General features: G+C 51.5%; 6 protein-coding genes; 2 read left to right on the top strand and 4 right to left on the bottom strand.

The window, feature by feature from the left end:
* Window positions 1-288: 288 nt before the first annotated feature.
* On the bottom strand, window positions 289-1,193 carry RCC_10382 (related to 37S ribosomal protein S25, mitochondrial; the record flags this gene model as incomplete). XM_023775612.1 has 2 exons in its annotated part: window positions 289-694; window positions 766-1,193. The coding sequence occupies 2 exons, from the start codon at window positions 1,191-1,193 to the stop codon at window positions 289-291; spliced, it is 834 nt and encodes a 277-aa protein (XP_023631380.1).
* A 263-nt stretch (window positions 1,194-1,456) lies between these two features.
* Window positions 1,457-3,436, top strand: RCC_10381 (uncharacterized protein; the record flags this gene model as incomplete). Its single annotated transcript, XM_023775611.1, has 1 exon — window positions 1,457-3,436. The coding sequence occupies one exon, from the start codon at window positions 1,457-1,459 to the stop codon at window positions 3,434-3,436; it is 1,980 nt and encodes a 659-aa protein (XP_023631379.1).
* A 1,022-nt stretch (window positions 3,437-4,458) lies between these two features.
* RCC_10380 (related to ubiquitin fusion degradation protein-2) lies at window positions 4,459-7,773 on the bottom strand (the record flags this gene model as incomplete). XM_023775610.1 has 3 exons in its annotated part: window positions 4,459-6,015; window positions 6,069-7,682; window positions 7,741-7,773. The coding sequence occupies 3 exons, from the start codon at window positions 7,771-7,773 to the stop codon at window positions 4,459-4,461; spliced, it is 3,204 nt and encodes a 1,067-aa protein (XP_023631378.1).
* A 1,509-nt stretch (window positions 7,774-9,282) lies between these two features.
* Window positions 9,283-10,187, bottom strand: RCC_10379 (uncharacterized protein; the record flags this gene model as incomplete). XM_023775609.1 has 2 exons in its annotated part: window positions 9,283-9,753; window positions 9,834-10,187. 2 exons carry the CDS (start codon window positions 10,185-10,187, stop codon window positions 9,283-9,285), a joined length of 825 nt encoding a protein of 274 aa, XP_023631377.1.
* Window positions 10,188-10,660: 473 nt separating this feature from the next.
* Window positions 10,661-12,689, bottom strand: RCC_10377 (uncharacterized protein; the record flags this gene model as incomplete). XM_023775608.1 has 5 exons in its annotated part: window positions 10,661-11,378; window positions 11,460-11,715; window positions 11,770-11,923; window positions 11,989-12,242; window positions 12,422-12,689. The coding sequence occupies 5 exons, from the start codon at window positions 12,687-12,689 to the stop codon at window positions 10,661-10,663; spliced, it is 1,650 nt and encodes a 549-aa protein (XP_023631376.1).
* A 1,275-nt stretch (window positions 12,690-13,964) lies between these two features.
* On the top strand, window positions 13,965-14,744 carry RCC_10376 (related to disrupter of telomere silencing protein Dot5; the record flags this gene model as incomplete). XM_023775607.1 has 2 exons in its annotated part: window positions 13,965-14,289; window positions 14,347-14,744. The coding sequence occupies 2 exons, from the start codon at window positions 13,965-13,967 to the stop codon at window positions 14,742-14,744; spliced, it is 723 nt and encodes a 240-aa protein (XP_023631375.1).
* Between the last annotated feature and the right edge of the window lie 211 nt (window positions 14,745-14,955).

The raw sequence follows: 14,955 nt of genomic DNA, 5'->3' as shown, positions 1-14,955 counted from the left end.
GGGATTGCAGAGGAATAGATAGATATGTGTCAGACAGACAATTGAGAAGGAGATTCACAAGTTGTGTTGAGAATTCCGGTGTACACCATCACCAATTTACCGGTATTGTCTCTCCTGCCTTGACATATATGGAAAGAGAGTGAATCGACATTATAGATGGAAGAAACCAGCATGAATCGCTTTGTTCTGTTCTGTTCCGTTCTGTACAGTATAGCATAGCGTAGCAGGGAATACTCATCCCAAATTCCACTGATCATACACATACACATACACTCCTCATTCCTCAACTCAAGCATGCACCGCCGCACCTCCCCGAGCAGTAACCCCTCCTCTACTCCCCGGCACACTCCCCGCGACCTCCTCCAACGCCGCACTCTCCTCTCCACCCTCAGCATCCAATCCCACCTCCTCCTCCGCCCCCGTATACGCGGAACCCGCCAGCGCCTTTTGCGCCTGGATTTCATTTTGCGCCCATGCCTTCCACTGCTCATACATTTGATCTTCCACATGCATACCCGTTTGTAGGGGTCCGGGACCGAAATATGCTCCCGTGGACAAGGCCTCCTCACGTGCGACGCGCTGTTCGATTTCTCGAGCGTGGCGGAAACGATAGAGTTCTTTGCGCGCGCGATCGTAAGCGGCGGCTTCGGAGAGGGATTGTTTGTGCATGAGGTATTGTTGGCGTTGAATCACCCTGTTCCCTCACATGTCCTTCAATTAGCATTTGCCATCCAATACATATTACAATCCATGGAAGGAACATACGCCTCTCCATTAATCGGCCTGCCACCCTGCCTGGCCATGACGCGATCCCACGCCTTCTCCTCCCCATCCCTTACCGCAGGTCTCAACAAGCCGAAATCCAACGGTAAACTCCAATCCCAGCGTTGGTGATCTTTACCATCACTCTCGAGAATGATCCGCGGACGTGCGAGTTCCCACGGGTGATCGTTGAAGTATTCCCATCGTAGACGGTCTTCCTCGTAGGCGATTTTGAGGGGTGCGAAGAGGCGCGATGTACGCCGGGAACCGGGTTTGGCGGAGCGTTGTTTCGGAGGGCGGACTAGACGGGTCGAGGGCGGGAAGGTTGCCAAGGGAGTGAATGCGGGTGGGGGATTGAGGAGGCGTTTGGCGGCGAGGAGGTATTGACTGGTTTTGTTGATATTTTGGGCGGCAAAGGAGTGGCGGCCCATGTTGGAATGATGTGCAGTTGATTGATTGATGATGCTTGGAGGTGTTTGGAGGTGAAATGTGCGGGGAGATTTCGGGGGTGAGGAATTGAAAGTTGGGGCGCATTCGATTGATTGTACACGCGATTGAACTACCTACATGTACCTTATATCTTCATCCTTCCTTTCAGCAAGCATCCCCGACCTTTCCATGAACGCTACGCGATGATGGAGGCTTGTGGCTGTTCATGTCCCTCCGACGCGTTTTTGCCCCGATAGCCCCGGCCATGACGARAATCACTCGCAATGCCCGACCATGTCCGTCCCAATCCCAATCCATCGAAGTCATTTTCATCCGCGGTCTGGTCACGGCGGGAACATGTCGCCGGCACCGAGCGAAAGAGGAGGAAGAGGGGAAGAAGAGGAGGAATGGGCTCCAACGTCGTCCATACTCCACTCCACCCCATCCTCATCCTCATCCTCCCTCTCCCTCCCCACAAATCAGTCGCGAGGAATACCACGATCTGGTGGACATTTACCATGACCGCCATTCTCAAGAACAAGACCAGGAACAAGCCCAACCATATTATCCGCTGGCATCCCGTCTGACCCTCACTCCCGCTCAGGAATCCCAACAAGAGGACTCCCCACCAACGCACCGCGTCCTCGCCCTCGACCTCCCCCAAGACCACCCAGATCACGAAACGCACCTCCGAGCCCTCAAATCCCTCCGCCGCCTTCTCAATCAACCCCTCGGCCACATCTCCCTCAACCTCCTCTGGTCGACCTACTTGACCCTCCCATCGCCACAACCCGTCTACCTCACCCCCAACACCCTCACCCGCATGTTCAACCACTTGACCTGGACCGAGTTCAAAAACTCCCACGACGCCGCCATGTCCCGCTACTTCTCCCTACTCARTCAAGTCCTCGATGCCCGTCCCAACGAGAAGCTAGACGCCACCGTCTGGAATTCCGCCATCAGTTTCGCCGGACGTTGGATGCGCCATGTCACCTCCGAGGAGGTCAAGAGTGCCGTGAGCGTGTGGATGAGGATGGAGCAGGGAGGGGTACAAGCTACGGAAGTCACGTTTAATATCCTCTATGATTTGGCCGTCAAAGCCGGCAGGTTCGCTTTGGCCGGGACCATTGAGCAGGAATTGAAGACGAGAGGTTTGCCCCTCAATCGATTCTTCCGCACCAGTGTCATTTATCATGCCGGTATGCGGAGGGATGGCGAGGGCGTGCGCGCCGCCTTTCGGGAATTGGTCGAAGCCGGGGAGATTGTGGATACGGCCGTGTTGAATTGTGTCATTCTCTCCTTACTGCGAGCCGGGGAACCGGGAGCGGCGACTTCCGTCTTTTTGCGCATGAAGAAACTCCACGAAGAAAAGTTTGGAGGCGACGCGTTGAAAGATTGGAGGGAATGGAAAGCTACGGGCCTCCGCCTGGATGCCGAAGCAAAACGCTTGCGAGACGAGGAAAGTCGGCACGAAAGTTCCTTCTTCGGCGGCACATTCAGTTCGAGGGGAAAGAGGGATGCGGTGCAGCAGTCTGCTCCGATTGAACCCGACGCCAGAACTTATCGCATCCTCATTGCTTGGTCGGTGGAATGTGGTGAGTTGGCACGGGCCAGGGAATTGGTTGAGGAGATGCGAGGGAGGGGATTTCACGTGTATGGCGGTGTGTGGGTGGGGTTTCTGAGAGGGTTTGCCAAGTTTGGAGGATATGTGGGTGGGGAGTGGAATTGGAGGGTTTTGGAGGAGATTTGGGGGGAGACGATGGGGAGTTTGGACGATCCTCCTCCTTCTTCTCCTTCTCCTTCTGATCATGATGATGACAATCTTGGGGAACAGTTTGCCGAAATGAAAGAGAAAGAAGAAGAAGAAGAAGAAGAAGAAGAAGGTCCTCCCATTATGGAAACGCTTCGACCGACGTACTTCACTCGATCGCTGGCTTTCGCGGCCGTGAATGCTTTTTACAAGTGTATGGGCAGGAAGCGTATGTTGGAGGTTTGGAAGGGGGATGTGGAATGGAGGTGGATCGCTCAAGGGGGCGTTAGTGAGGAGGATTTGGAAAGGGTGAGGCGCGTTGTGGATCGTTTGAGGAGTATGGATGAGGAGGAGGACGTTGAGGAAAGGGATGGTGGTGATGATGGTGGGGGTGGTGGTGATGGAAGTAGTGGTGAGGGAGGGAGTGATGGTAGTGATAAAGGACCCCACCGCTCCCAACAGCAGCCTTCCGAACCTCTTTATACACCCTTCTAAGCCGTAGCATTAGAGAGAAAAAACTAAAGAATCCTCACATCGTAATTCATCCTCTCCGCGGAGGGTTGCCTGTAAGAAGATTTGGAAGGTGTTGCGAGTCTCAGAGGGGCAATGTCTTGGCATTGTAAGTGAATGATTCGATCTTGAGGCATGAACAGCCGATAAAACAAGCGCCTCACTAGAAAGCTATTGTTGCAGAAATCAAACTCGAAGAAAACGTTCGTTTCCTCCTTCTCCTAGTACTGTTTCAAAAGCAAGTCAACTCAGTCTCCGTTGCCTCAGGCTTAAAAATGGTAATAAAGGCGGGTATTCCTTCAAATTTCCTACAAGAGATGCAGAATCGCGTCATCTGACTATAAGGAAGGCTTTAAACACTTCGAACATCAAGATAGTAGTAATTATCTGATGAAGATTCCAGAAAGCGGGCTTAAGAAAGTAGGAGCCTTAGCGTGGGTTTCTCTAGCGCGGCTTGGCGCCGTGCGTGAATGTTCAGGTAGGTCCTCGATCGCCGCTACTCATGATACGAGGAACTCACTTTATTACGTTTAATAAGACCGGAGAAAGGGTTGATTAAATGACCACTCTGGAACTTATAAGTCTACGTCGTGCAAAAGTGGCGGGTACCAGTAGCGAGCGATAGGATACACACACCATGAATGGATGGACATACTAGGCGATAGTTGATCTGTATTGGAAGTGCCAATGTTCATTCACAGAGCTGTTGATATGAGGATTTTTCACCGAGACAAGACACCTCTACTTTAGTTGTCGCCATGACGTCTTTAGGCCTTGCTCTCCGCGTAATCGACGACTCTGGAGCTGCTAGAAATTCATCACTAGCAGAGTGGCCCGTTATACAACAACGGATAAGGCCGTCAAGTGCGCGATTTGATTGATAATTCTCTCATTATCAATAGCTCTGCCTGCTCATTCAACATGACACTCGTAATTTCTGCGCCATCTGTCTCGTAGCAGTGCATTTCTATCATATCACCCATCTTAAGTCAACCCTCGATGAAGATTCAACCCTCGCTAACATCCATCCTCTCTCTCTGCCTCTCCGCCTTCTTCTCCGCCTTCCACGCATCAATCTTGGCCTTCAACTCCACATCCGGAATGACATCGCCAATCTTCAGCGGCGACCGATTGAAAGGATCCATCGGAGTGCTCAAGAGATGACTCTGGATGGTCGCTCGATCAATCGTATTCTTGCTCATAGGAAGAATAACCGGATCGGTCATGAGGGTTGCCATCAGAGGATCCAAGAATTCGTCAGGAATCTCGCCGAGGTCTTCTTCTTCCTGCTCATCCTGCGCCTTGGCTTCGGCGACGTCCTTGCAGAGTTGCTCCCACAACTTCAGCTCATCTGGGGACTTCAACGCCTTATCCTTCATAATGTTCATTGCGCGGTCGAAGTTGCTGGGAATGTAAGACCGCTCATCTCGAGCAATGGCGGTGATGAAGTTTTGCTGTTTCGAGAGGTTGGTGTAGACTTTGACAATATCCGACAGGAGTGCTTTGGGGTGGAAGTCGTACTTGTCCGGTTCGTCGACTTTCAAGTTGCTACTCTTCGGGCCGACCATAAGGGCGAGATTCATATCCAACATGTCAGCAAGTCGGGTGACAATCTCTTTCATCGCAAAGGACGACGCCAAAGCTTCGGTGAAGAGAATCAAAGTCTCCATGGTCTCCCGTGTGAGACCCATGTAGCTCTTCGCTTTGCTCTTGCTATCATCCAACAGCTCTTGCTTCTCCTTCCGCTGGTCTTCGGAAAGCCCCTGCATATGTGCAGAATCATTCAACTCCTTGCTCAATTCGTGGATCTTCTGTAGACTCGTAAGGCTCTCGTCCAGGACGAAAGTGGCATCGTTGGTGATCATGTTGACAAATTGCACGAAGAACTCGGTGTTGACCTTGGCTTCCTTGGCCAAGTTCTCACGGTAGACAGTGTTGACCCAAATCCGCTTAATGACTTGGAAAATCTCATAACGAATGTTGAACTTGTCGAAGAACTGAGTGTGCGTGCCGGTATTCTCGGCCTCGATGTAGTACCGCATGAGCGCGTGGAGAAGGTGTTTGTTGGCAAAGGATGATCCGATGAGGGCATCGCCAAGAACTCCCAACTTCCGGTTTGAAGTATATGGCATGATGCCGTAGTAGAGAATGGTTACCAAACCAGACTTGATGCTGGGGTTCTTGACATAGTCGCTGCTTTGTAAAAACGTCACACACACTTCCACCACCTCAGAGCTCTGCTGTGGTGTGACAATCATTGGGACGTTGTTGAAAATGTACTTGAAATTATCAACAACGTCCTCGAGAAAGTACTCCGGCAAGCATTTGAAAACAAGAGGTTGCTCCTCCGGTAAGGGAAGCTGGATGCTGTTCTTGGGCAGATTCTGTCCGGATGCCAGGCGAAGTAACCATACAATCACATATCGCATGAATTGCATGGAGCGACTTTGTGTTTGCTCGTCTTGAAGAACGCCATTCGTCGCGTGAATTGTACTCCATGTGTTGTCAATCATCTTCTTCATCTTCTCCAAATGCTCTTCGTAGCGCTGCAGGTAACGCGGATCCTGTGGTTGGCTATCAGTCATCGTGTTAGCATTGCGGGGAGGGGCTTACGGACATTGATGTACTTGTGTCGCTCCGCCTCGAAACTCTTAACATCTTCCTCAGACCTCTTGACGCTCTTCTTCATGAGATCGGCTCGGCTTTGCGCGGCTTCGGTACCATAGTGATGAGCCGCGACTGTCAAGAAGAACACCTCCGAGATGAAGTTGTTCTTGCCATCTGCATTGTTGGAGTAGAACTCGTCCGACGACTTCTGGTCCACATTCATCTTCGTCTCCTCGGAAATGTCCACACGAGGGTTACGGCGAAGATAGTCGACATCAATCTTCTCAATCTTGGAGAAGGTTGCGTCCATGAATGGTTCACTCAAGCGGTCAAGAGCGTTGGTGACGTTCACCATGAAACCGTCACTCGAGACGGTTCTGGGGTCTACGCGCATCGCACGCTTCTTGTGATTCTTGTTGACGCACATTGCAAACCAGTCGAGGATGCGCTCACGTGGGGCAGGGCCGCTCTTTACAACCGCATTGGTGAGCACGAACAAGTTGTCCTGATGGTTTCGCAAACTCATTCGCACGGCATTCTGGGCGCTCGCAATGTCCCCTCGGCTTTGTGATTTCGGAGCAGGAAAGTAGCTGTTTGCTGGTTCTTGTTGCATGGGAGAGATGCGGAAGAATGGTCCGAGGATAGTCTTCTTCTCAATGTCCTGCGCTTGTACATCGGAGGGTGCCCACATTGAGGATTGTGAAATGGCATCGATGAGCTTGGGGTATTGGAAGATGTTTCGCAGCGCGCGCACGTATGGCTCATAGCCTTGCAACATGTCAATATCCGCCAGCTGTGTGCTGAGCTGTTCCACGGCTCCTGTCAAGGCATCCTTGATACTGTCGTCCTCTTCGATGAGAATGCTTGCCTGGGTTAAAAAGTCCGCACAGATTCCATAATCCGACTCCGGCTCGGCAAGTAAATGATCGGCAAGACCATTCGAGGTTGCGACATCCTCCCCGAACATCTCCGGCATGGTGATGGCGAATACACAGTAGCTCATGCAAAGTCTCCGAGCTTCCTTTAAGATGTCGTGCCTTGGATCGTTTTCGTCGGTGTATCTTGTCGATCGAATGGTCCGTGATACTCTCTTGAAGCATGTGAGGAGGTATTTGAAGATGTTCTTGTCTTCCGCCTGTGCTGCAGCCTCTGTAATGGCACTCTCCAACACCTCCACGTTGAGGAGGATGGGCGCATTCTGATCCTCCAAGTCCTGCCTCGTGCTAGCCAAGAATGCGAGCTTATTACCATTCGAGTCGACGACCTCCTCCGGGCTAAGAGTCACCCGCATGGCTTGCTTCAGGATTCTATCCTGCCAGACCTCCACACTCTCCGCCGCCCGCTCCGGCTTGTTCGCGCGCGGACGAGTAGTACCATTGTCTCGTGGCTTCTCGGAGCCATCGCGATCTCTCTTTGATGGAGAGCTGGGTCGTGGCTTGCTGACATTGATCTTGACGGGCTTCTTCTCGGTGGTAGCCTGAGGATTTGACTGCGAAATCGGAGCGGCGGAGGAAGGTGGTGGTAACGATCCGGCGGTGCCATCTGTCTGTGATGCAGCAGTAGTGGAAGGGCTGGGTTGCGCTGAGGGGGTGCCGCCGAGTTTGGCCAGACGTTTGGCCCGGATCTGTCGCGCTTGATTAATTATCCATACTAACCTTGGTCGCAGTGGAGCATCTTCCTACCCTGTCCGCCTCTTCCTTGTCGCTGGGATCCATGCTGATGATGGTGATCCTGTCGTCAAGGTGAAATGTTTGGCGATTGGAATGGAGAAAGTTGAAGTGGCGGTTGATGTAAGTCAGAGGTCGAGATGTTGGGTTGATGCTTYGGTTGACGTCGTGTGGAGATCGCTCCCGCCGATTGCTGCCTGAGAGCGAGGAGGCATCAACATCCACTTTCCATTTACTTGCCTACCTTACCGTACCTTCCCGAAAGAATCCGCCACTCATGCCGTCACCTGTTTGGAGCAATCTGGACACATCTGGAATGTGGAATGAGGGAGTCGTGGCGGTGGCCTTCGTCGCTTCTCCCGCCTGCCATAATCTGTCTCTACACCTTGAGCATTTCACAGGGCAATGAATTGTATCGACACAGACGAGCGGTGTTCAATGATGTGCTAATCATTATCTTCTATCCTATCATGTGAAAAAGGCCAGGTAAAATGGAAGCTTGCCGCCCTAGATTGCCTGCAATTCAAGGTGCGACAACACCTTTGCGAATACATTAGGCATTCGACGATGAATGGAACACATTTACACTCCAGCAATATCTTCCCAGCCAAGGCTTCCTCCTCTTCATCCACAAGAGGCAACTACGACCTGATTTGCGTTGCAATGGAAAGTATGAGCGGCGGCGTCTTCTCCGACCTCAAGCAGTGGATCGAATCTCTCCGCTCAACTTTCATTCATTAAACGTCTCTGTTCCTACGACACGGATAACAAGCAATTAGTCCACAATACTTGCAGGCGTGAATCCTGCTCTTCACCTTGAAACACATGTCGCAGCGAACGCCAATTCCTAACTGTGGCCCCCAATTCTTCGTGTGCTGGCAATTCGCATTTGCCTGGAGTTGCTGAGCTGCCGCCTGAATCTGTTCCTGGCGATTCTCTAGTCGGGAATGAGGTGCTACCTCTCTTTGCGTACGACCAACAGTCGCCTCGAGCTGYTGAGGTGCATTGATCTGTTCTTGACCATTCCGCTGAAGGAGAGGAGGCGCTGCTCGCGGTATATGACGAACTGGCTCAACTGCTGACCGCGGAGCAGGAGCCGACTGCCAGAGTGGCTCTCCGAAGAGAGCGACTCGCTGCCGGAAGACATCACGAGCGTCAAGTGCTGGCTGCGCAACGGTAGATCCTGGCCGCTCCCGTGGCCCGGCGTAGGGGATATCCACCGGCTGCCTAGAAGGATGACGCGGGACAACTGCTGGTCGCGCAGCTACGGGCGCTGGTCGCCACAGTAGTCCTGCAAAAGGTGGAACTCGCCGGTGAATAGGGTGCTGCGGGTCGACCGCTGGCGGCACGGGATTTGGGCCTCGTACCAGATGAAGACCCTGACGCGCTGGGCCTGGAAACAAAGGAAACAATCGGTGTGCAGGGCCACGATTGACGATTTCCCCGGCTCGACTAACCAGTCTATCCTCTTGCCACAAAGCACACCTGCAGGTTTTCCAAAGACTGCCACAAAGGTAGCAGAACTCACGTCTACATTTGCACTGCATGTGTGTGTGGTTAGTAGACGATCCAGCAGATTGCAAGAGTCGGACTTACTGTCATATGGTGGCAGCCTGTGTTGAGCTCGATCATGATCCCACACTCACATCTCCTCCAACCCTCCTGGCTGGCCACTTGTAGAAGCTGTTGCACCTTCTCATCTTCTTGGCAGTCACCATCGTGTCTCTGCGCTTTGCAATGCATACAGGTCCATCGAGAGCAGTCTGGACACTGAGCATTATCGTCTGCACGAATCTTATCCGTGGGAATGAATGCGGAGCAGGTCGATTCGTAGCAGTACAATTGGTGTGCTGCTCCAAGTTCTACTGCTCTCTTCTCGAACTCTTGGACAAAACTTTGATCCAAGTATAGTCGGATGTCAGCGATTGGAATCTCTTGCCGACAGCATCGGGGTGGAAAGGCGGATCCGTCGCTCATGGCATTACGGAAGACCTCTGTGAGACAGTGTACGCAGTAGCGATGATCGCACTAAAACGATGCACACAAGTCAGCATACATCTTGAACATCAGAGGTCAAAGAAGCCCTAGGAACTCTCCAAACTACTTACGGGTACGGCTATAATCCCCGGACTATCATGGCAAGCAACACAATTCCTCGGAGCCCTTCCCTGGACAAAGGCCCTAGCATCAGTATCACCAGGTTGATCTTCTTGAGCTGATATCTCCAAAGTCTCGTTCGTTTTCCCCGTGCTAGGACCAGCCTCTGTGGTCAAAGATGTCGACTCAAGGAGTTGACTCAGCTCATCTTCATAGATCTCCCTAGCCAAATCTTCATCCGCCTTGGAATAATCACTAGCGATGCTGGAAGGCACATCGTAGCCCGCCAAACGCAGCGCAACTTCATGGTCTTGTTGCTCTTGTAATCTTCTATCTCGTGCAGATTGGCGATTGGAGTCGTCCATATTAACGTGCTGGGATGGYAAAGTCCTGGAAGGCGGGTGGGAAAAGATGTGGCAGGTGGTATGGAATGTTAAGAGAAACGACTGCGACTATTGCATGACTTATAGTTGAGCATGAGGCTCTGTCTCACTCTTGTTGTCTTACTTTTGCAGAATTTGGCGTATTCCTAGGTAGACGATCTGTTTCGGAGCGCTCTTGGAATCGACTGGAGCGGTCTCGATGGAGACTATAATTGATATACAAGCCTTTGTATGTAGCAGAGTCATTCGTAGATTCTCGGAGAGCGCCAGTGATGAGATTTGATCTTATCCAGCCTCATCTTCAAGACAATATAAGCGATTAAAATTGATCGAGAGATGTCTACCCGACAAATATAACTTTTTAAGCTGCTATGAACCTGCTCATCAGCGCAGTTGTTTCTCTCTTGCCGGRGTGTCCTAGATATGAGATTAGATATCCACAGAGCTCTTCTCCACTATCTCATAAGGGAGATCGTATTGCAAGAAAAGGCACCATTCTTGGCGTGTGCCTCCTGAATCAACACCCCACTCCCATAAACCCCCGTCACAGCAGCCACGGGCCATATAACCAACATGCAAACACAAAAGCACAACCAGAAAGCGGTGCTGTAATGATGGAAATACGAGCGCTGTATGCTCTCCTTCCATAGAACTTTGTTGTTGCTTTCGCTTTTGACAGGGTTCCATTCCGTCCAGAGCCAGAACAAGGCTGGTTGTCCGATTGCGATCGTCCAGCCTACGAGAGAGCCCATCAATCCCATGAGATTGCCAAAATCGGGGATGACGTTCGAGAGGACAAAGGCGGCTATCCACGTAGCAGCGTTGATTAGGACCCGGCCAATCCACTCATTCTTGTAGGATAGCATTGATGACGAGTTGACAGAGTTTTGCAACTGTATATTCGTCTGATTTCCCGTCGCATCTTTTTCCTCGTCAACAATGTTCGGGATCGATGTGGTCTTTGCTTCGTCATGAGATAGTTGCTCTTTGCTCCAGATCAACTCCAGGATATCGTGATTGAGTATAAACGCTGCAATGACTCCCGCAACGATGATGGTCGGAATGGAAATGCCCCAGGCCCACTTTCTGATCATGGGAGATGCAGAGCTCAGAGCTGGAGAGGCCACGTCCTGACCGAAGAACTTGTATCCAACCACGGCAATCAGGAAATACCTAAAAAGAATCGAGTATCAGCTCAGGACTCATAGCTACCTTACCTGGCAACATTCACAAAGCTCCATGTAGAGTGCTTACATCATCCCGATCACTCCATTTGCGAGGCAGAGCGATTTCCAGAAGTCGTTCACATTCTTCATCTCATCCATAATCTGAAAATAGGCCACGTGTCCGGCATATGAGATCATGACGTTGCTGATGTTGCTCGCCACGGCAGAAAACTTGAGCAGACGTAGTGGTACGATGAGGAAGGCGCTTTTTGCTCCCAAGTCTTCATATGTCAGTCCGCCGCCGATGATCAGGATGAAAGATGCCGTTACGATGGATCCAGCAGCTACATGATGTTGTCAGTCAATGCTTTCTCCTATCGGACGGTCCCAAACCCTACCAACATAGTAAAGCGGCATGCTACTTCTAAGCAGTTTGGGCAGTGACAACGATGCCATGCCGAACGCTCCAGCGGCTTTGATGTAGACTAAGCAAGGAGTGTTGCCATTACTCAGAACATCAACCATTTCGGTCCATGTAATGATGTGCGCGGCCTAGAATCGATGCCGTCAGCCCATACAATCTCTTTACGATCAAGGCTCTCCATCATTATACTCACCATGACGAGAATGAGTATGGTGCCATTGTTGGTTGTGGACATCCAGGTTCCTTTCCGACCATACATTTTGTTCATGATGTCGCAATAACTAGCGACTTCAGGGACTTTCAGCTTGACCTTCCAGAGTAAGAGACCACTCAAAACGCTCAGGACGCCGCAGAAGCAGATGAGGATTGCACCGACGATCATGCCCAGAGAATTCATGGCCTGAGGTAAAGACATGATGCCTAGTGACATTGTTTCGGCTACCATGACTATGAGGCCATCAGTACTAATCTCAGGGCACTGGTTCTGACGCCCGAGTCGCTGGAGCCCTCCCTGTGAGTTGAATAATGCGTCGAGTTGTGGAAACACTTGGYAGCAAGGGGAGTTTTCATGTTGATAGCTTTGGTGGTCAGGCAGTACGAAGAACAGATGGAGCTTGTGAACGTACGTATTGCGGCCTTCACCCAGCCAATACGCCTTGACACTCTGTTGGCTATAGCATCGGGTTGGGCCACGCGGGTTCCTGCATCGTCAGCCTCGTTTTTTGCTTCTGTTGATGAGCCTCCAGAGCTATGAATGTGAATGGCGCGGATTTCTTCAAGCATAACCAGCTTTTGGTTCATAACTTCTGCGGGCATGGAGGTCTCGAGGGTCTTGCCGCTGTCAGATCCTGGGTGGTGGCCAACGACCAACTGCGACGTAGCTTGAGAAGACATGATGCTTGAATTGACGGTTGCTCGTAGTCGTCTCTGTCACTCATAGGTCGCAGAATCGAGCTCGGTTCTGTACGGACAACCTTTTGATTGGGGATCGCTCAGGCGGGGAGAGAGAAGTGTCTTGATTCGCTGTCTCTGTACAAATGGCTACGAGACTGCTGTTGATGGCTCAATATGTATGCGACGGTCAATATCGGGATGCAAGTCATCGACATGAATTTGCAGTCCAACGAAGTAGTGTGATGACCCACGGTGGAGCCGGGCTATCCAGTTCCTTTTTTGGTGGTCTACCAATTCTTGAATTGTCTACTCCGGCCTATCAGAGCTGGTGTGATGTATAAGACTCATTAGGCTCGAGCGGTTATTCAGGACTTTTTTGACAGAGGCCTGGCAAAAGGACTTCACGTCCGCGATTTACCGTTGGAACACCGATCGGTCCCACTCTTTTGCAACCTCGTGCGAGTTGCTGGCGCGGTTTAAGCCCATATCAATGCATCATGTTTTCGAACATTTTGCGAGGAAAGAATGACACCTTCTTGAAAAGGCTCCTTTTCACCTCCAGATTTTGCCGGGGGAGCTCTGGATTGCTCAAAGTGACTGCCATTTCAACCAGTGTCAAAGATGACAACACGTTGGCACGTCCAATGTGTCGGAACAAAAGCATATACGGCATCGTCGTGTGAGAATTGCCGTATTCTGTTGTAGCGTTTGTGACTTGCGACGCCTTACGTACAAGTGTACCGTGTGATTCTCTAGAACGATCCCATGGTAAGTTGTTTGAATGAACACAAGCCACGCCATGCCATGCCATCGGGACTTCCAAGTTGTCCCATGGAGGTCTAGCTAGCTAGACGATGCAAGCGAGGCAGCAAGGCTACTTCGTCGGCCTCGGAGTCTCATGGAATCTGCTTCAGAAACAGTGGACATCATCTGCAAGGGTGTAGAGATGTTGTCGTGATGTTGGTAGAGGATAGAGGAGAGGGCGTGTCGTGTCGTGGTGCTCCGCGATCTTCACTAGAAGCGGGCCGCACCATCACGCCACAGCCAAAGCTTCGCGTCAGCTCAATGCATAGCAACGTGCTTCGAGACGGGAACCAGGATGTGGACGCAACAAGCCGCTCGAGTAACTGCGCTTGACCCCTATCCGGTAAAGGCAACGACGGGATGAGTGGTGTAAGCTAGTCAGACTGCTCACTCTTTGTTTACTCTGCCAGCTTCATCCCGATAGTCCACAATTCCCTCACCACACAGACGTGACGACATTCAAGCGCGACCATGGTTGAGCTCAGGAAAAGACCTGCTCCCGCTGCACCTGCACCGGCGCCAAAGAAACGCGCTCCGTCCAAGGCCAAGGCCAAGGCCACCGAGGAAGAAGCAACAAAGGAAGAGCCTGCTGCAGAGGAAGCTCCAGCCGAAAGTGCTGCCGTTGAGAAGACGCCCAAAGGCGGTGCTCCCAAAGTTGGCAGCAACATCACCCTCGAAGGCTTTGGTGGAGAGATTCAGACGAATGATGAAGAGAAGACAACACTCGCCAAGCTTGTAGCTGACAGCAAGGCCGGAGTCGTGCTCTTCACGTACCCGAAAGCTAGCACTCCAGGATGTGAGATTACCTTCCAGTTGACTTGATTACATGATCGCAAGCTGACGCGATCTGTAGGCACCACCCAAGTGTGCCTCTTCCGAGACTCATATGAGCCGCTCACCGCTACCGGCTTCAGCATATATGGCCTCAGCACGGACAGCCCAAAGGCCAACACGACTTTCAAGACCAAGCAGAACCTCCCATACCCACTACTGTGCGATCCGTCTGCGACACTGATTGCTGCCATTGGACTGAAGAAAGCTCCAAAGGGCACTACGAGGGGTGTGTTCGTTGTTGATAAGAGTGGAAAGGTGCTCGCCAGCGAGCCAGGCGGACCGGGGGCTACTGTTGAGGTGGTCAAGAAGCTCATAGAGAGCAACGGTGCGGGTGGAGAAAAGGCAGAGACCAGCGACGAGAAGGCTGCGGAAACGGCTGCCGAGGTCGCAGATACCGCCGAGAAGGTTGATGCGTAAGGGTGAGTCTTCCAATGGTCGATGTGCGCGCTCATCGGTATTACATGATGCTTGAAGTTGCTTGAAGATGAACATTCTGTTGTAAATCACTCGATGGTGATGCCCTCTAGGCTACGAATAATATCATGATCACTTCACCTATGACGGTAGGCAGTATTCCCGTTCTCATCCTCAAAACTTCAAAGTCATTCCTTCAAGTCGCCAGCCGCTG

Source organism: Ramularia collo-cygni (genome assembly GCF_900074925.1).
Source record: "Ramularia collo-cygni strain URUG2 genome assembly, contig: RCC_scaffold22, whole genome shotgun sequence".
Lineage (NCBI taxonomy): Eukaryota > Fungi > Ascomycota > Dothideomycetes > Mycosphaerellales > Mycosphaerellaceae > Ramularia > Ramularia collo-cygni.
This window is presented reverse-complemented; position numbering and strand designations above follow the sequence as displayed.